This window comes from Pleurodeles waltl, chromosome 1_2, assembly GCF_031143425.1.
Source record: "Pleurodeles waltl isolate 20211129_DDA chromosome 1_2, aPleWal1.hap1.20221129, whole genome shotgun sequence".
In the NCBI taxonomy this organism is placed as follows: domain Eukaryota; kingdom Metazoa; phylum Chordata; class Amphibia; order Caudata; family Salamandridae; genus Pleurodeles; species Pleurodeles waltl.
The window spans coordinates 711,396,870-711,418,408 of record NC_090437.1 but is presented as its reverse complement, the minus strand read 5'-3'; the positions used below and the strand labels follow the sequence as shown (position 1 = coordinate 711,418,408).

General features: G+C 40.2%; 1 protein-coding gene across 1 annotated transcript in view; it reads left to right on the top strand.

Annotated features, from left to right (window-relative positions):
• LOC138255249 (protocadherin-23-like) overlaps positions 1 to 21,539 on the top strand; it is a 486,186-nt gene that overhangs the window by 65,316 nt on the left and 399,331 nt on the right. The window contains exon 4 of the mRNA XM_069205831.1: positions 15,609 to 15,743. Within this exon, the coding sequence (XP_069061932.1) occupies positions 15,609 to 15,743 (135 nt within the window). The remainder of the gene's footprint in view (positions 1 to 15,608; positions 15,744 to 21,539) is intronic.

The window sequence follows — 21,539 nt, the reverse complement described above, 5'->3', positions numbered from 1 at the left end:
GTTCCATTTAGAATGGAAAGCAATCACAACACTTTGTCGATAGTGATTAACCTCAGTGTGACGACTCACCAGACATACATAGCTAGGGGCCACCCCACATCTGATAACTCTGGCTTCTAATTAAAAGAATTACAAGAGGTCTGGCCTGCCTAACTAAGTATTCACGCTGGAAGCTTATTTATACCCTTTTGACCCCAACAAACGGGAGTACTCCTATGGGGAATGAGTTGAGTACCATGGTTATTATGCCCAATGAAGCATTTACCAGCACCAGGCGGTGTAATCGGCTATGAGAGGGAGCATCTATTCCTTTCCGGTGTCTTGTGAATATAAACTGAGTAATAGGATCTGCCACCAGGCAGAACAGCAGCAGTAAAAAAAGAAGTCCATCATTCCGGGAGACAAAATAAAGCAAGCTGGGAAAGCCCATAGAAAGGTAATCTGGAATGTAAAACCTACGGAGACAGAAGAATGTTAGAAACCCATTAGTGCTCGATTACTGCCAAGTAAATCTATGGAATTCTGGGGCTACGTCAACTCCCTGATAAATTTAACAACAAGCAAGTAGAGTGCGATATTAGCCACTGAATGGGAGAGCTACGTGGGAGAATTATATATGGTTTCAGACAACACAGGAGCTTGCAATAGTACAATGTTCCTCGATGTATTGGATAATCTGGACAATAGCCCATTGATGCCCCTGGACCAAATGGTCTTCCAGGAAGCATCTTCAATGAAGACTGGGCCTTTTGGGCGCATCATATGACTTCCTTATTTAATGATTGTTTTTGTTCTATCTGTTGTATCTGCAGCATGGAAGGGTTCGATCCTGCATCCAAGGATCCAATCCACAAAAAGGAGGATGCTGCCCACCCTGAAAATTATAGGCTGATAGCCTTGCTGGATGTTGATGGTAGGGCTTTTGCCAAAGTGCTATTACAAGAGCTTGAATCATGGATAATGGCAAATAACATAATACCAATGTTCCAGACCAGGTTTAGGCCAACTCTTCTACCATGGACAATGTGATTACACTGTCCTATTTGGGCACTTGGATATTAAAAAAATTCTTCCTCGCCACTATATGCATGCTTCATTGACTATATTGCAGCATTAAATAGAGTCAACTGTAATACTCTTTGGAAAAAATTGGCAGATTGAGGTATACCCAAAATGTTGTTGGCAGTGATAATATCCCGATACTCGCATACCTAGGTTCGGTTTAAGATATCACAGTCTCATGCCAGGGGGGACATTTACCCTAACAGTGGTCTAAACCAGGGTTGTATTATCGCCCCCATATTATTTATTCTATATACAGCTGATTAGGGCTTGAAACTGCTTAAGGGGAAGACACTTTACCCAAATTAGGGCAGATATGTCTTCCCATTATGCAGTACATGAACAATCTGGTCATGCTTGCTCAAGTATGGATTGGGATGAAAAGGACCTTAGAAATCCAGCACTTTTACAACTTGAGGAATGCTTTGCAGATAAATGCAGCTAAAACTAAGCTCCTAATTTTCGGCCAGAGAACAAAAAAGCATAAACTGGGATGCAACCTAGGTTCCTTGAAGGTAGTTAGTGAGCAAGTACAATAACCTTGGGGTCTGAGTACTGGACACATGCATGTATACGCACCAGGCCTCCTCGCTGACAGACAAAGCAGGGTGAATCACCTCTGCATTCTTTAAATTATATCACAGGCTAAAACTTCCTAGTGTGTAGCCTATTTGGAGGGATTATTAAGGCTAAGCTATTGCCTACAATTACCTATGGACATCTTGCATATCCTGGAAAGTGAACTGCACAATTGGAGTGATGCCATTTAAATGCCTACAAGAAAATATTTCAGAACGCTTCGCCTGGATTTTGACTTGGTGAAAATGAATATAATCAAATTCCATCATCAAGTCAATAGAGGAGAATCTGAGACCGTGCTTGGGGCACTGAAACCAATTTTTACAGCAAATACCAGCATGTGAGCTCCATACTTTAGGAGCACCCATGTCATCCTAAACCTAGTACCTACATACTTGGAAAACCCTCTTATAACAACGGCCTTGCTGAATAAGTCCCTAAAAGAACAAGGGAGGAAGATATCAAGGGAAGAATAAAGGAGACGAGGGCCTTGTGGACTCACATGAGGCCTCATACTGTCAACCATACAAAAAGGCGGCTACTGGGATCTGTGTGCTCAGGAGTATACTGTTAATGCAGCATCTAACCCTTCTGATATGGGAAAATAGATGCCATTGGAAGTCTTCAATTAGTGGCCAGAAACATGTAGGCTGTGACAATATCATACAGAATCAGTGGCTCACATTGTGTGATGCTGCCCTGGCCTACTACAACAGAGGTGTATGCTCCTGAGACCCTTGTTCTTACAGCACAGACTAAGATGATTTAAAATGGTGTTGATAAATTTGTACAGAGTAAAGATGCCGATGGAGCTAGCTTGCCTTGACAATTTTTTTCCAGAAGCAGGTATGGCTCTAGGTGGAGCTTAGGGCCCTCAGGAGACAGCCCTTGCCAGCAAGAGGGTTCCAAACAGTAAGTAAAAAGGCACTGGGAGGACGTGCTTGCCAATGACTTGCTTAGAGAATTAGTTAGCTGTTCCAGTCCTAACCACAATTGTTTGCATTAGGTTTTGGGTTGATTATGCCATTTTAATTTTAAGTGTAATTCTTTGGAATTGGTCTGAGTTTTACATGATAATTTGGGGACTACATATCTTAGACCAGTTGGCAAAGTATCAGATTGAACTGCATGCTGCAGCTGGTCGGTCTCCTCCATCCTATTATTATTTTACCTTCTCTGCATTGCACATGACAATCTAGCCTTGATGAATCCTGCATCTTGTAGCAATACCCAAGCGCACTTTTTTTTGGACATATCTTACGACCATAGCTTGGTTGTTTGATTGCTTAAAAAACAGAGTTGGCACTGCACTGCTTACACATGACACTTTAGTCTTGATGGATTCTATATCCTGTAGCACTAGCTGAGCACACTGGTGTTTGGACATGCCTTTCAATTCCATAGAAGGTTGTTTTGTTTTGTTTTTTGCTGATTGTTTTTATAACCTTATCTGGCACTGTGTGTATTGAAGGAAGGTTTTAGCACGGTGGTGAAATTATTTGATGTCCATATATATTTTTCTTGCATGGGATATTTTTTGTCTTTTTACTGTATTTTTAGTAAGTAAATATGTGATTTTATTTATTTTATGGATTTTTCAATGATTTTAAATAATTATGTAATAAAGTGATTAATTTGTTAATTCATTCATTGCCCACTCAGTCACTTACGTGTGCTTCACTTCATCATTCTGTCTTTCTGCCCCAGCCTACCTAAAAAAAAGTAAATTCTATCTCGGCATGTGATGTCTGTGCCACATTTCTCTGCCCAGTTGAAGTTATCTATCTTCAATTAGGGATTGACATTACCAGTATTTTTCTCCCATCAATCAAAGTGACTTTGAAGTTCTTCTTCACACTGACTGATGGGAGGAAAACTAATTGAACCATCATTCTATAGTACATGATCATTTACTAACACCTAACCAACCATTCAATAGCTAAACCTCTACCTAGCCTAATCCTTATAACCTACCTCCCTATGGATTAATTTGTTCCCAATGTCAATTGAAGGTATTTCTTGAGAATAATAATGTGTGTTGGAGGCCAGGGTATAGTGTGGGACTAAGGGCATGATTTAGATTTTGGAAGATGGGATACTTTGTGACAAATAAAATAAAGATTCCATTCACTGCACTATAATTCATTATATTCTTCTATTTGTTGTCAACTGTAATTCGGAGGATGGAATATCCATAATGTGCCAAGTAGGTCCCATCTGCCGGACTATCAACCTAAGCCTGTAATCTAATATATGTACTACAGCCAGGCTGCCCCAAAAACATGATGTAGAGTAACCTTACCAGACCCACCAGCATGTCTCCAGTTATGTGCAGCTTACATAGTTATATGCCTTGCTCATTAATGGCAGGAATAGTAATCCAATTCTTTTAGTACACAAGTGTGTGTTCTGTTTCACTATGAAATTAAGGTGGTCATTATGAATACGGCGGGTTGGCCAGCCATGCCAGCGTTGGCGGCTGAAACCGCCAGCCGGCATGGCGGGCCAACCCGCCGTGTAACGATCATGGTGAGGTCCTCCCTCGGCAGCCCTCACTCACTGCCAGGCTTCCACCGTCAGGCAGCCTGGCAGTGAGTGGAAACACTATCTAACAGGGTAGCTGTGCTACCCCTCAGATAATGTTTCCTGATCCACCAGCCTTTCCGTGGTGGGTTATCCTGCCAGGGAAAGGTTGGCGGAGGGGGCTCCTGCACTGCCCATGCATTTTGAATGGGCAGTGCAGGGGCAGGGGCCCCGGTGCAGTGCCCCGTCGTTCAGGTGATCTGCACGATGGGTGCAGCTTCACCCGCCGCACAGAGGCATTACCTGTCAATGTCCCAGCCAGGCCTTTCTGTGGGCCGGCGGGCGGCATCAATGTTTCCACCCGCCGGCCCACAGAAAGGTTCATTATTTGGCCGGCGCGGATCCAGGGACGCTGACGGTCAGTGTTTTGACCACCAGCATGAACACGGCAGTTGTCACCTAAGTCCTTTAAAAAAATCATGTTTTTTGTTTCTTTTGATTATATGTTGGTGATCTGGCATACAATTATTCCTAACAGTCATTGTTATGATTGGTTATCTGGCTATGATGTGATGCATGGGTGGGAAAAACTTGGCCAGGTTGTGAGTGACTGATTAGTGCCATTACCAATATCATCAATCATCACGTGCAAATAAAATTCCAATGACCCTAGTGGAATAGCAATGTTCTGCTACTGTGCTGTGCCAATATGGACAGTATAAATGTAAATGAGTGTTTAAGGTGTACATCACAAATTGTGTTTTTGTATTTTTTTAACTTTCTTGATACCGCTACGTTTGCTGATTGTCGGGGTGACAGGCAGCAACCACCAGTTCCAGCCCACCCACCAAGATGGTAGAAGATAGCTGCAGGACTGCAGCAGCACAAGCTGGAGGCAGTGGATGAAGAATATTACTGGCTTATGGCCCTGGAAGTTGAGGACCAATATGTACAGGCCCAGGTCGATGCCTCAGGCCACCAGCCAGGTCTGCCTCCAACTCAGCCACGTCACTGCCACAACCACTCACAGCCAGGGTCTTCCACTGCCATCCTCACCACCCCTCTAACCTCCTTGGATCATGTAACACACTGCCTCCTCTATTGTGTTATCTAACGGCTATCGCACCTTACATGTGAGATGGCACTGCCCTGCAAAGGCAGCAGAACTAGATTTTTTCTTTTGACTGAAGGGCATACTGTGGGTAGAGAGTGTGGAAGCACAAAGTTGGGGAAAGGGTTTCTTTTCATTGGACTTTGCATTTGGGTTTGGTACATATTGTTTTTGGGAAGGGGTTGGTCTGATGTGGGCGAAAAAAGGTTGGAATCTTTTAAAAATAAATGGGTTTAACGTACAATTTATTATAGCATTGTTGAGTGTACCGTTGTTCCTCCCAAACTTTCCCTACCTTAAGTCTCTTGCCAATTATTATTTAGTGTTAGTATTATTCTTTAATTAGTTATTTACCTCTTCCTCCAGCCCATTTGTACCCTGTCACCAGAGTGGCACGGTATGGGAACAGAAAACTTTATAAATTAAATCTATTTCACTCAATGAGGTTTTGCAGTACCCAGCCACCAATCAATTAAAAATCAGTATAGTAGTACCTAGTGAAGTAACTGCCCTTATCCTACCACCTGTGTAGGGGTCTGCCAACATAGACAAAAAATTGATTTCTCTCCGCTTCCGAAGAGCAACTTAACTACTAATTAACAAGTTTGTCTAGTTTTTTCTTACCTGAATTGATTAGGCAATGGTATCTCTTGAAAATCTTCCCAAACCTTACTGCAGGGCTTCCCAAAAGGGCTTTCTTACCATGGTGGTGTTATTATCATTCTCTTCTTGTGCTACTAGGGAAGACATCCCAATTACAAAGTGAAGTCTCACTCTAACCTATTCCAATGAGATGAACTACAACTGTCGGATTCATCAGTGAGAGTATTTATTCATTACAGGCAACAAGGCTGAAAAAGAAAATATAGAGTCAGTGGGTTTATTATGAAAGACTGAGTACAAACTACCATGACAAAAAAACTCTTGGACTAGTGTGCGCTACAGTGGGACAATGGAACAGAGTCAGACAATGACTCATCTGCACTATGATTATTATGTTATCATTTATACAGCTGGGTGGGTAAGTGGGGGTGATGTGGCCTATTGTATTGTTCAGGCAAGAAGATCTCCCAGTGAGTTGGTGTCACTTTCACCACATCCGCCCCACCAAATATGTGATCCATTTATGGTGTCCACTAAATCGCACGTCAATAAATCACACTGCCTGGAGGAAGAGGATATGGGGGTGGATGAATTGATGGGAATGGGGTGTTGGGTAAAGGTGTAGCAAAGAGAAACACCACACCATAACAATATTTATCAGATCGATGAGCAGCACATCATCAAATTGTTTGTGGAATGAATGAAGGACACAGTTCAGTTAAATGCATTGCAAACACTCCTTCAGCCCAAGAGACCCACATTATTATATGTCTAAATGTTCTGTTCCCTACATGGTTCTAAAATTATGACAGCTAAAATAAAAGTGGTACTGCATACAATAAATGGCAAATTGGGAGTTACATCTGGATTCTTCTTGGGATGTCCATCTTGGGTGACTGGGTGAACCAGTCCAGGAAGGTAAGCAGCAGGAGTGTTACAGAGATTTTGCCTTGCATCAGGCCTGTAAAATGTAAAACAGTAACAATATTGTGGAGTTAAGCCAGAAGAGAAGGAAAGCTTTATGAGGAGTGATCAAAGCAAGAGAATATGCTGCTGCAATCATTCATGGATGAACTCATGTTTTGTGCAAATAACTGAGAGCAATTTTACAACCAATCCCACGCAAGTAGCAGCATGTACCTGGCTGACCAGTCTCACAACTGGCATAACAACATGTAGCTGAGTGCATCCATCATCTGATGTTTTGGATGACTGACATCCACATGTCTGTCTTCAGTTACAGCCCCCCAACTACAACTACATAAGAGAGGAATTTGACATTTGAGCCAGCACATTAGCTATTCTGCATTTCCCAAATCATTGTATCTCTCCTACCAGTCCACCAGGCTGAGAATGCCTCTCAGAGTCATAATCATGTTGCTTTCCCTTCAAAGTAGCTAACCTCCTTCTTCTGGCTGTTGAGGGGTAGTCCCATTCTGAGTCCTCTAGACTCTGACTCTGATAATGAACACGTCTGACTCCTGACCCAGATGAGATTGAGAGAGTTAGACCTGTAGTGCACTGCTGTTGATAAACAAGAAGAGCCAAAGAAAATGAGCATTTTGCGTAGATTTGTATTTGTTAACTAAAACAACTGTTCTGGTCTCAGAAGGACCCCCAAAAAAAGTACAGCAAGGACTGGACCATGCAAGTAAATCTACCCAAGTATGAAAAGGGCAATCATTTTCAGGCAAAGTTACCCATCAGCCCCTAAACCCTGCAAATCATCTAAATAAAATTTACAAATTAGTTGAAGACCCTCACTGTCTGCCATCACCTGACATTACTTATCATCACTCACACTCACTCAATATATATCACTCCTTTTGCAATAGTTAACTGTTCAAATCCAAGTACGGTGGTACAGTACACCATTATCATTTTGTATCACCTCATGGAAGCAACACAATGGCAGTCTTAATGATCTGTACTGGGGCAGCCCTGCTGAGGAAAAAAAGGATAGGTATTGGAAGGAAGCAGGCAATTTTGGCTTCATGTCCTCTAAAGCAAACTGGTCCAACTCCAATCTGGTCATGCATGTGAATAAACAGTGGGGCTGCATAAATCAGATGCAAAATATATAATGTTCCTCTAGCTATGTCCATATTTTTTCTTTGGCAAAGCAGTTCAACGATAAACAATCTGAAAGTTGCATGGTGGCCCACTCAGTCGGGGAGGTAGAGTTTGGCCTCAAACTTAGGGGGTTTGCTCAGAAGTTGGTCAGCTAATGCACTTGGGTCTGACCAATTGCCCTTATCCTCCTTTTGTGGTGTTTGAGGCACATTGTAATTGTGGGGTATGAAGTGTTGGTTACTTTTAATCTTGGTCATCTCTCCACATTTTGAGGTGAGAGACTGGTCCTTCAGACAGTGTCAACTTCCCCAGCTGCATTGAAAACAGGCTCAGAAGACACACTAAGTACCGGACAAGCCTGATACTTTTTGTGAGTATCCTGGGCTCTGGCCAGTGGCCCACCTTCTCATGCCAATAGACCAATGGGTTCTGATCCATGTATAACTCTTTTGGGTCATCCAGAGTGCTGGAACATCCACTGAATGGTCATTGGTACTGTCACTTACCTACCCTCTTTTGCCTATGCCTCTGCACTTGTCTTAAGCCCTGCCACTATAAAACACAGCCATTACAGAGGCTAGGTCTGATTCTTCTGTTCCCTGTGTTTGCCAGTAGTCTTGTTGCTGGTGTTGTCTGCTGTGAGACAACAACACTGCCCTCTCTTGAGGTTGAAGGTTGCACACCAGAACTTCTGCCAGGGCCTCTAACCTCCAGCTGTTCTTCTTCCAGGTCTCTCACTTGCTCAACAATCCACCTCTTGTATAGTGAAACATCCACTTCTGAAAAAGAAAATTGAGTGGTCATTATGTTTTTTTATACTGTGGATCATGTATTGTGGCAAAGATGTATTCTTTGGAGGACAGAATCTTTCTTTGCAGCCTTGGATTATCAGCCAAGCAAGGATTGAGCTTTCATCCAACTCATGCGCTTCTCTGTTGCCGTTTAAACCTGAGAACCTTTGCAACACCTTTTTTAACTGGTCCTGTTGCAGATGCAACAACAACAATGGGATACTTTGGCTGATAGTATTGTCCTCCTTGCTGACTTCCTGTGTGACAACCTCAAAATGAAGTACTACCTGTGTCAGGCATTTGACTAGGCCTAATGTGTCAGCATCCATGCTTTTCCTAATTGCATATCCTCCTCTTTGAATCACAGTCATTGATTGGTCTGTACTGCTCATACAGATGTTGCAACATGTAATAGGTTGAATTCCAACACGCTGGCACCTCCTTCATGTATGAGGGCTTTAACTGGTACTCTAGTAGCATGTTGAATGGTCCTCAACTGCTTCTGGGCTTTGAAAGAATGGCTGAACTGAGTGCTGACTCTTCTGTTGATGGTCAGTATGTTGCTGACTATACCTTCTTTTTTGAGATGTGTCCTGTACAACCAGGTTGATGCAATGCATCAGACACAGGACCCTGAAATAGCCACCATCTGCCATGGTCTTAACTGTATTACTGCCATTGTCTGTGGCAAAAACCAAAATTGTAAGATATCTGGGTTGCAGCCATTCAAGCACCCTCCTGTTGAAGTTGCAGCTGCTTGGGATTTTTCCATGTTTAACATAGCTACTATTGCATGCCGTCAAATGCCCTCAAACTTTTCTTCAGTGCTGAGACTTGTAGATAGTTGTTGCTTAATGCCCATAAAAGATGTCCAGTGTGCAGTGATACACATGTTGCTTGACAACTGGTCCACATGTCTGTCGTCAGTTGGATAGTGTGAACAGCACTCCACTGCCAAGATTGTCCAACCAATTGCACCACATTGGGATGGAGCACTGGAACAGCAACTCTGACAAAGTAGGTCCAACTAGGAACCTTCCATTAAGGATAGTTGGCCACCACAAATTCAAAAAATTCCACTCCTTTCACAAAAGAAAAAGGGAGGAGGTCCAGGGATAACATTTTAGACAGATTTCCATTGTACAAATGAGCCATTGGGTGGTTGTGTTCCTCCTGCCTAAACATGCCCCTAATAATAGCCTTGATTATTTTGTTTTCCAATGACACTGACACAGGTGACTTCTGAGAACTAGGAGGTGGTAGGCTCAATGTGTGTCTTGCGGGCAGTCACTGTGCTGTGATGTCTCCATTTGACACTTTAAGGTTGCTGAGGTGGTTGGTACTAGTGCACTGCTGTGGATAGGGCTGCCTTGCATAAAGCTGTCACCATCTTCTTGCTCATCACCTTCACCTCCCACCATGATCGGAGCTGATTCTCTCTCTCATCACCACCACCACCACCTGCAGCAATTTTTTAAAGATGCTCCTCTCACGGCATTGCTTGATGTTTTTTTCATATGGGGTGTTTGACCTTCTGTGCCATAGTGGGAACCAGGTTTACATCGACAAACAGTCGCTTGGCAAATGGAACATATAGCAATGTTGTCCTGCTGCTTGCGAATCGTAAAGAAGTCCCGAACTGTGGAGGAGAACTTTTTAGTAGGCCACTAGTGCTACTGCAAATGACTGAAGAGCGGTACGGCAGGTGGGTGTGTTGACAATTGCCTTTCTGCAGTGCATACTTCAACTGAGGCAGTGGTAGAAGCAGGTCTCATTGGGGGCCTTACAAATATGGATGCTGGTTGTGCTGGTGATACTAGTGCCATATCCCTCAGACAAGGATGAGGTAATGTTGGTGTCCTCTGAGCCAGCTTACATGACAATGACTGGCTTGTCCTCCTCCTCCCCTTCCATAATTCGAAGACTTGCAGGACCTTTCCTTTTTCCTTGTCTCTCGTAGTGGTTCTCAGAATCAACCGGGATCCAATCCATGTCCAGATCATCAGAAGGAGGGGGTTTAGGGAAGATGGTGGAGTACACTTCCTTTTCCTTGCAGGAGACTGGGAAGCCAATGTTTCAAGGAGAAGTACATCTTGCTCAGCAGGAAGATCATGCTCCTGTTCTGCTCCTACATCAGGAAGATCTACTATTGCTGGCTGCGGCTCCTGTTGTCCACTTTGCTCAGTTTCCTGTGATGATTGAGTACTAGTTTGTGGCTAAGACAACTCCAGTTCAAACTCACTGCTCGTCCAGATGTTTGCAGTGGCTGCATGTGTTTGGCGTAGTTTGGGGAAGTACCATTGATGTGGGAGTGTTGTTCCCAGCCTGCTGGTCGGAGGATGGTGTGGTAGGCACATGCTTTCAGAAAAAGATTTGGGGCAGCAGGCCAGTGGTGGAAATCTGCGTCTTCTCCTCCCCACTGACCACTGTCGTGGCAGCACCTTTGTTTAGGGCTGTCTTCAAGTTCTTTCAGTTGACAGTGGTACTTAACTGCACAAGTGGAAGACACTGGAGGAGTCAGGAGTTGTGGTTATGAAACTTCCTGCTAGCCTTTTGTCTGGCAGTATTCTGGGAGTGATGACTTTTATGCACCTAAAATCAAACAAGCAAGAATAACATTTAGTGAAACGTGGCAGTTTTATTTATAATTCAGACAATAAAAATTTAGTGTGGTTAGTGTATCCATTGCAAAGTCAAACCATACCACCATCACAAATATATTTCATTTGCAGTCAGGATTACAACTAAGAGATGCCTCCTTACTTGCTGTTGTTGGGGTTTGATTATGTGACCGGCAGCTATTGTGTGATATCACAAGTAAGATGAAAAACGTTTGTTTGAGGGTGTTGTTTCCTTGATAGAGGGCATGCAGCAGTATTTTTCTGTAGTTGTATTTAATTTTTAAATTGGATTGTGGTTGGGTGGCCTGGAGTTTCAGAGGGGTCACAGTTATTATTTTGCATTTATTTTTTTATCTTTTGTAGGGGAAAAACTTTGCACAGTTCAGTGCATTTTATCCTTGTTTGTTAGATTTGCAATATTCATTTATTTTACTATGTGGACTAGCCTGCCCATGGGCCATCAACCAGAATGGTCCGTTGCAGTAGAATATTCACTCGAAAACACCTTTTCGAGTAGATTGCTTCGTTAAGAACAAAATCTTCTTGAGAAGCTGTTTGCGCTCGCCAGCATAATGAAAATGGCGCCGGAAGGCTCCACAGTGAGGGGAAGCCACATGTGCGGGCAGCAAATCTCATGTGCACTTACTAGCAACTAGCAAATTTCATCTCACTCACCAGCGCGCGCTAAAACCATTCTCGCTAAAATAAGACTGTATGCAAATAGAGAATTATTTCTGCTATGCTTTGGAGATCAGAATTTAGCGTGTACTCTGCTTTATATGTGGAATCTGGAGTTCCTGAATTCCGTCAACTCCACAAGCAAAATAATATTTCCACTTAGGCCTAGTGGGGTTGGCTGCCTGTGGGTGTGTTGACCAGAAGACCTGGCCACAGGCCAGGCTATGTGGCCATCACCCACCTGCACACAGCCTTTGGCAGAATGGGGTTGGCTGCCTGTGGGGGGTTGGAAGCAGGGCCTGGCCATAGAGTTGTCTGCCTGTGGGGGAGGGGCTACAGGTTGCCCAGCTCGCCTACTTTGCAAGGCCAAAGGTCAGGTGCAGAGTCCAACTCTCTTCTGCGCACTGCCGAAGGTCGTGCAAAGAAAGTTGTTGGGTTCCTGTGGGCAACCTCCTGATGTGCAGTGCTCAAGGCCTTGCATAGAATGGGATTGGCTATCTGTAGTGGGTAATCACGGTACCTGGCTGCAGGCCACGCCATGTGGCCAACCACACCAGGCCAAAGGTAGTGCCCGGCAGGTTTGGCTTTACATATAGTAACAAAATATTACTTTATGTTGAAAAAAAACCTAAAAATTCACTGAAAAATCCAAACTAAAAAACACAGAAATTCACCAGTTAAAGGTATTTCAAGTAACTCATGTCTTAAAGTTAGCATATCTTGCTCCCCCACCATACACTTCTAATTATCCCACATAATACATCACTCTTGACATCATCTATGACTTAATTGGAAATATCACCGTAACATTTGCAATGAAATTATTGATGAGAAAACTATGCATGACGGGGATGCAAGTTATAGTTACCTTAAGGCATGGGTTATAATTACTTGAGATAACTATAAATCTAATAACTGGTAAATTTCTGTGCTTTCTAAATTAAAAACATTACATTATTACTGAACATTTCATCTAACTTTAATGTTATGTTAACCTCTGGTTTATGCTGTACCCAGAGCATGTATATCTTACCTCTGTTACCCATTATGATGCTGTCATTCACTTTTTGCTTAGGGAATTAATACTGTGTCTCATTTGGATGTAACCTGCTTTATGGATTGAGTCCCAAGTATTCCACTATGGATATCTTTCAATTTTAAGACTATTACAGAGTTGACATTCTGTCATATTATTCCATGATGTTCATAATTTAACAAGAGGTAATTGCATTACCTTTAATCATGATTTATATACATGTGTAATATACTTTTACTTAGACCAAGACTTCATTTTCATTTTTATTTATATTTTTTATTCTTATATTTAATTTATCAGAATTCTGACAGCACCTATAATACCACATTGGTAGAATCACTGTTTTTCACTCTGGATATATGATAAATTTTTTGAAGAGTGACATTGCATTACTAAGGCCCTTATTATGAAGTTGGTGCTCTTGAGACTGCCAGCCCCAGTCCAGGCGGTCTGACCACCACATGAGGACCCTGGTGGTCGTACCACCAGGAGACCGCCATCGCCACTGCCCATGTCCCGGGTGTGGACAGTAATGGGTCACCCCTGCCCAGCACCCTCAGAATGTGCACTGTCTGCTTTTTAATTTGACATTGGTTCTCAGCACACCTTACTATGCGGTTGATACTTTTTCAATCATCAGTCATGACGTTAACATACTACAAAATGGTTCTGTGTTTAAATTTGTCAATAATATACTGTGTTTAGTCAGCAAATACATTTTGCCCCTTTCAGTTCCTGGTATCCCAAAAATAATAAGAAGAGAGCTCATAACAATTATGTGATTGAAAGTGTTAATTATGATCTTACTCTCATTTATCCAAAAACTTTGCATGTTTGGACAATTTACAAACATATGCACATTGTCTGCTTGCAACATCACACATTTCCTTTAATGGTTTTCTGATTGTTCTCTCAACTCCAGTGCAATACATTTTGTGTAGATTTTTTTTATCCCTTCTATATGCAGGAAATTTGACAGTAGAGTAGAGAGTGTTTAGCAATTCTTATCATAAATCCTTTATCTCCATTGTTGACAAGTACCATTCCCAAACACTATGTGGTGCTTTTAGAGTTCTGTCAGCTGCAGCACATCCCCAATACTATGCTGATGCTTTCTTTTTTTTGGCAAAATGTTTTGTAGACCTAAATCCATCTGACAAGACTCCAGCAAAGTCTATTATTGGTGAAACATCAGGATGTCAGTTGGTGGAGTTTGAAACTGAAAAGGGTGCTTTTTGTTTGGTTTCTTAGGCAGTTTGTAGAAAGTAATTGTATTCATCTAATAACGGTTTCGATTGTGTAATATCAGCTTCTTTCATGCTCTTAGGGGTGCCAGGTGAGTCCCAGAATAGAGCAAATGTTGTTCTGTAGGAAGCTCCTAGCAGTTATCACATGATCTATGGGGTGTCTAGGAATGTGGTGAAAATGTATAAAGACAAAGATTTTCTTGCCTATTCCAATTTTGATCTTAGGACTTTGCAAGGGTGGTATGAGACACAATCTGAATTGTATATAAGTGCTGAGGTACAAAAGTCCCCTTTTTATGCACCTGTGCCAAACCAAATACCTTTTGAAATTTATGAGAAAGCATATAGCAACCATGTTGCATAGTGCAAACAATAGCTGATGAACAACAAAGAGGGAACGCAGTTAAGGCTAAGGTCAAAATGTCTGTTCAGGATAGTTCATGGTTTCTCCTTGCATTATGCTTTCCAAAATATCAGTTTCATGCTGCCATTCCCTTATTTGTATATATGTAATGCAAAAACATGATTTGACTGAACTGCAAAACACTTCATGAGATGAGTCTGCCTTTCCTTTTTCATATATCTTTCCATGATTAATTTGCATCATCCAAAAGGCTAAAAATAATAAACTGTTTGGAGAAACACATGTTGTAAGAGTTGGATTGCTTCTCTGATTCTTCTCAATGTCTTAGTTAAGTAATCAACTCTAAACTTCGTGAAAATGCTGGTTGATATCTTTACTGTCCTTCTTCTTTCTAGCTATACTTTCCCCCTATTTTGTAAATCAATGTGGACAGTTATTGCATGTGCATGCTAAATGTTTTCTATGACTATAAAGTACTCATTAAAGTATGTCACTCAGATAGGGAAGATTGTGTTGTAGCTCAATATGCACCTTTCCCGATTTCTGCTTTTCTAATATGCAAAGCTTAATGTTTCAGTGTGTATTTTAACATTGTTTTTTTCATTTTGGACTAAAAAGATCTAATGCTGTTTGTGTTACAGTGTAACTGTTGATTTGATATTGATTGATGTGAGTTGGCCAACACATCACATGTTTGCAAAGTTGCAGAGTGTTTAGGTATCAAAAGATAATTTGCTTTTTGTTATTTGCTGTATAAAAGGAGAGCACAAGAAAAACCTGTCGCTATAATATTCCATGTTTTGTCTCCTGAACAGATATCAAATATCTTACAGTGAATTGGGAATGTTGTTCTTAACAGAACTCTACAGATTTAAACATGGCTAATGGCTTTCTCAAACATATTTACCATTTATTTTCAGGGGTCAATTCTCTACTTTCATTTGAGATTTTACCAGGTATAGGATATAAGCTATTCAACATCAGCTCTGAAACTGGTGAAATGGTAACAAGCTCCACACTGGACAGAGAGACACAAGAGATATTCAGGATAAAAGGTGAGACTGAACACAATTGAAATGGAGTATAGGCAATCTTTAACTGCCACTTGCAATTCATTAAGTATTTTAATTATTTGGAGGACATGTAGTGCTCTGTGTGACATTTGGAGAAACAACCAAAACCACATTGCGAAATGTATTCTTAATAGCTTTTTCAATTTATTGGCAATTTATTGTAGGACGCAACCTAATAATGGTTAAGGCCACCTCATTATAAAGGCTAACCCATAAACAAGGAGTTTGCAACATATGTGTTTACATTTTCTCCAGTCACATAACTATCCTGAAGATATCCAGCAGTGGGAAAACAATTTAATAGTTTAATGGGTTTTGACAAATATAGGGACTACCTTAGACATGCCAGAGCGTCTTTACAGTATTAAATAGTGGGAAAACCCCGCTTTCGCTGACAAATTAAAGACAACCACAATTATATTTATTTCAAGTCTTTATTTAACAATTACTAGTTCATAAAAGATGCGAGTTAATATAATTAAAATATTAGCAAAGCCGAGTATCAGCAGATAACAGTTGGTAAATACCCAATATTTTTGAAAGGCTAAAAAGATCCTACACTTTGGTTATTTGTCAATCTGGTAGAAGATCAAACATATCTCCTCAATCTCTCCTTATGTCTACAATAGCAAACACAGTCTTCACAGAGTTGGGATTCAGAGTTCATAGGCAGTGGGCTCAGCATGGCCAACATAGTGTGGCCAACATAGCATCTCCTGGAATTGAAAAAGTCCTTTCCGAGAGACTTAAAACCCAGATTTTGATATACTTTGTCCCTCTAGAAACATAAGAATTGTCGTTATTATTTCTATCACCATATACCATGCCCCTGTGTGAGAATTTATACATTGGATAAATAACCCCCTGCTGTACATTTTTGGATATTGCAAGTCACTGAGGAGTTCCATGCTAATATATAGGAAGAAGGCGAAAGGTATGGTTACATCAGAACTCAACTGTAATGAGTTATTACAGTTGAGCGGCTATGTCATTTCTATAAATTAGGTGAATGGGTGTGTCTCAAGTCACCAATTACAAAGACATTGGAGACAGCTTTTTATAGAAGGATTACAGAATCCCATGTATTGTATATGTGTCAGATAATAGACAAATGTTACAAAGACTGTACATTTCGCAAAGCTCAGCTGCAGGCTTTCACATACTATTGGGGAATGTACGCAATGACAAACATTATTAGGATTAACTTACATTCATAGATAGTGTATGGCAGAGAGTTAAAATCATCATAAACCAGTACCTTTCACGATATAAATGTATTAGCATATACTGTTTTCATGTCATTGCACCATGAAGCAGTGTTCACAGGTTACATGGCATAAATGAAAAGTGATGGCAGGTCCCAAGATGAGGAGGCAGGTTTTCAAACATTACTTTATGTGTGCATGCACCATTTTATAATTTAAAAAACACAGACCTGCATTGTAGACACCTGTCTAATCAGTGACTCATACTTGCAGTCAATTATATCTTCTAATTGTAATTATATGCAGAGTTACCTAAACAAATATAGATTTTATCTCTCTAAACCACTGAGAAAAAAATCAACTTACTTCATAATTCACTTTTTTTCAGTGTGTTTTAAATTAATTTTATGGATACTATCTATATGCTGCAACAGAAAAATAAAATAATGAAGCAGAACTGTACAGAAAAGTTTAGCGCAATCGGTAAGTGTGGCAGGTGATAGGGAAATTGAGCAGATAGGCAAGAAAGTTAACAGAAACCAGGCACTCCCATGAAGTGCTGAAACATAATAAAAAAAGGAATAAACTCAAGTCAGCAGTGGAAAGATACCAGTCACAAAGGCAGAAAATGTTGTAAAGAAGAAATGCTGCATGGGTGGGACAATCAAAGAATAAAGGGAAAAGTCATTGAATAAGGAGCAAGGAAGCTAAGCAAGCCATCTAATCATTAGTAAGGGAATGACCAAAAGCTCTCTCTAGGTGTATTGTATCTCATAAAACTGGTCTTCGCCAACTGACAGCTAAATATGCACATCCAAATTCCTATGGTTACTTTTTTCTTAGTGAATTAGGGACTTGCACATTGTAAGCTACAACCAGAGAGCTTTTCAGATGCTACTTGAATTTGGTGCCATTGTCTATTTATTCTAGATTGTCCGGCAATGTGATTGTCATCAGTGTTGACTGTTGTAGATCTTGTGCCCATTTCTCAAGTTCCTTCCTTGAAATGCCTAGAAAAACCAGGGTTGCTTTATGTTTTAGGCACAGCCTCATACAATCTTATTCAACAGAAAACCACATTGCGAAATGTATTCTTAATAGCTTTTTACAATTTATTGGAAATTTATTGTAGGACGCAACCTAATAATGGTTAAGGCCACCTCATTATAAAGGCTAACCCATAAACAAGGAGTTTGCAACATATGTGTTTACATTTTCTCCAGTCACATAACTATCCTGAAGATATCCAGCAGTGGGAAAACAATTTAATAGTTTAATGGGTTTTGACAAATATAGGGACTACCTTAGACATGCCAGAGCGTCTTTACAGTATTAAATAGTGGGAAAACCCCGCTTTCGCTGACAAATTAAAGACAACCACAATTATATTTATTTCAAGTCTTTATTTAACAATTACTAGTTCATAAAAGATGCAAGTTAATATAATTAAAATATTAGCAAAGCCGAGTATCAGCAGATAACAGTTGGTAAATACCCAATATTTTTGAAAGGCTAAAAAGATCCTACACTTTGGTTATTTGTCAATCTGGTAGAAGATCAAACATATCTCCTCAATCTCTCCTTATGTCTACAATAGCAAACACAGTCTTCACAGAGTTGGGATTCAGAGTTCATAGGCAGTGGGCTCAGCATGGCCAACATAGTGTGGCCAACATAGCATCTCCTGGAATTGAAAAAGTCCTTTCCGAGAGACTTAAAACCCAGATTTTGATATACTTTGTCCCTCTAGAAACATAAGAATTGTCGTTATTATTTCTATCACCATATACCATGCCCCTGTGTGAGAATTTATACATTGGATAAATAACCCCCTGCTGTACATTTTTGGATATTGCAAGTCACTGAGGAGTTCCATGCTAATATATAGGAAGAAGGCGAAAGGTATGGTTACATCAGAACTCAACTGTAATGAGTTATTACAGTTGAGCGGCTATGTCATTTCTATAAATTAGGTGAATGGGTGTGTCTCAAGTCACCAATTACAAAGACATTGGAGACAGCTTTTTATAGAAGGATTACAGAATCCCATGTATTGTATATGTGTCAGATAATAGACAAATGTTACAAAGACTGTACATTTCGCAAAGCTCAGCTGCAGGCTTTCACATACTATTGGGGAATGTACGCAATGACAAACATTATTAGGATTAACTTACATTCATAGATAGTGTATGGCAGAGAGTTAAAATCATCATAAACCAGTACCTTTCACGATATAAATGTATTAGCATATACTGTTTTCATGTCATTGCACCATGAAGCAGTGTTCACAGGTTACATGGCATAAATGAAAAGTGATGGCAGGTCCCAAGATGAGGAGGCAGGTTTTCAAACATTACTTTATGTGTGCATGCACCATTTTATAATTTAAAAAACACAGACCTGCATTGTAGACACCTGTCTAATCAGTGACTCATACTTGCAGTCAATTATATCTTCTAATTGTAATTATATGCAGAGTTACCTAAACAAATATAGATTTTATCTCTCTAAACCACTGAGAAAAAAATCAACTTACTTCATAATTCACTTTTTTTCAGTGTGTTTTAAATTAATTTTATGGATACTATCTATATGCTGCAACAGAAAAATAAAATAATGAAGCAGAACTGTACAGAAAAGTTTAGCGCAATCGGTAAGTGTGGCAGGTGATAGGGAAATTGAGCAGATAGGCAAGAAAGTTAACAGAAACCAGGCACTCCCATGAAGTGCTGAAACATAATAAAAAAAGGAATAAACTCAAGTCAGCAGTGGAAAGATACCAGTCACAAAGGCAGAAAATGTTGTAAAGAAGAAATGCTGCATGGGTGGGACAATCAAAGAATAAAGGGAAAAGTCATTGAATAAGGAGCAAGGAAGCTAAGCAAGCCATCTAATCATTAGTAAGGGAATGACCAAAAGCTCTCTCTAGGTGTATTGTATCTCATAAAACTGGTCTTCGCCAACTGACAGCTAAATATGCACATCCAAATTCCTATGGTTACTTTTTTCTTAGTGAATTAGGAACTTGCACATTGTAAGCTACAACCAGAGAGCTTTTCAGATGCTACTTGAATTTGGTGCCACTGTCTATTTATTCTAGATTGTCCGGCAATGTGATTGTCATCAGTGTTGACTGTTGTAGATCTTGTGCCCATTTCTCAAGTTCCTTCCTTGAAATGCCTAGAAAAACCAGGGTTGCTTTATGTTTTAGGCACAGCCTCATACAATCTTATTCAACAGAAAACCACATTGCGAAATGTATTCTTAATAGCTTTTTACAATTTATTGGAAATTTATTGTAGGACGCAACCTAATAATGGTTAAGGCCACCTCATTATAAAGGCTAACCCATAAACAAGGAGTTTGCAACATATGTGTTTACATTTTCTCCAGTCACATAACTATCCTGAAGATATCCAGCAGTGGGAAAACAATTTAATAGTTTAATGGGTTTTGACAAATATAGGGACTACCTTAGACATGCCAGAGCGTCTTTACAGTATTAAATAGTGGGAAAACCCCGCTTTCGCTGACAAATTAAAGACAACCACAATTATATTTATTTCAAGTATTTATTTAACAATTACTAGTTCATAAAAGATGCGAGTTAATATAATTAAAATATTAGCAAAGCCGAGTATCAGCAGATAACAGTTGGTAAATACCCAATATTTTTGAAAGGCTAAAAAGATCCTACACTTTGGTTATTTGTCAATCTGGTAGAAGATCAAACATATCTCCTCAATCTCTCCTTATGTCTACAATAGCAAACACAGTCTTCACAGAGTTGGGATTCAGAGTTCATAGGCAGTGGGCTCAGCCTGGCCAACATAGTGTGGCCAACATAGCATCTCCTGGAATTGAAAAAGTCCTTTCCGAGAGACTTAAAACCCAGATTTTGATATACTTTGTCCCTCTAGAAACATAAGAATTGTCGTTATTATTTCTATCACCATATACCATGCCCCTGTGTGAGAATTTATACATTGGATAAATAACCCCCTGCTGTACATTTTTGGATATTGCAAGTCACTGAGGAGTTCCATGCTAATATATAGGAAGAAGGCGAAAGGTATGGTTACATCAGAACTCAACTGTAATGAGTTATTACAGTTGAGCGGCTATGTCATTTCTATAAATTAGGTGAATGGGTGTGTCTCAAGTCACCAATTATAAAGAAATTGGAGACAGCTTTTTAAAGAAGGATTACAGAATCCCATGTATTGTATATGTGTCAGATAATAGACAAATGTTACAAAGACTGTACATTTCGCAAAGCTCAGCTGCAGGCTTTCACATACTATTGTGGAATGTACGCAATGACAAACATTATTAGGATTAACTTACATTCATAGATAGTGTACGGCAGAGAATTAAAATCATCATAAACCAGTACCTTTCACAATATAAATGTATTAGCATATACTGTTTTCATGTCATTGCACCATGAAGCAGTGTTCACAGGTTACATGGCATAAATGAAAAGTGATGTCAGGTCCCAAGATGAGGAGGCAGGTTTTCAAACATTACTTTATGTGTGCATGCACCATTTTATAATTTAAAAAACACA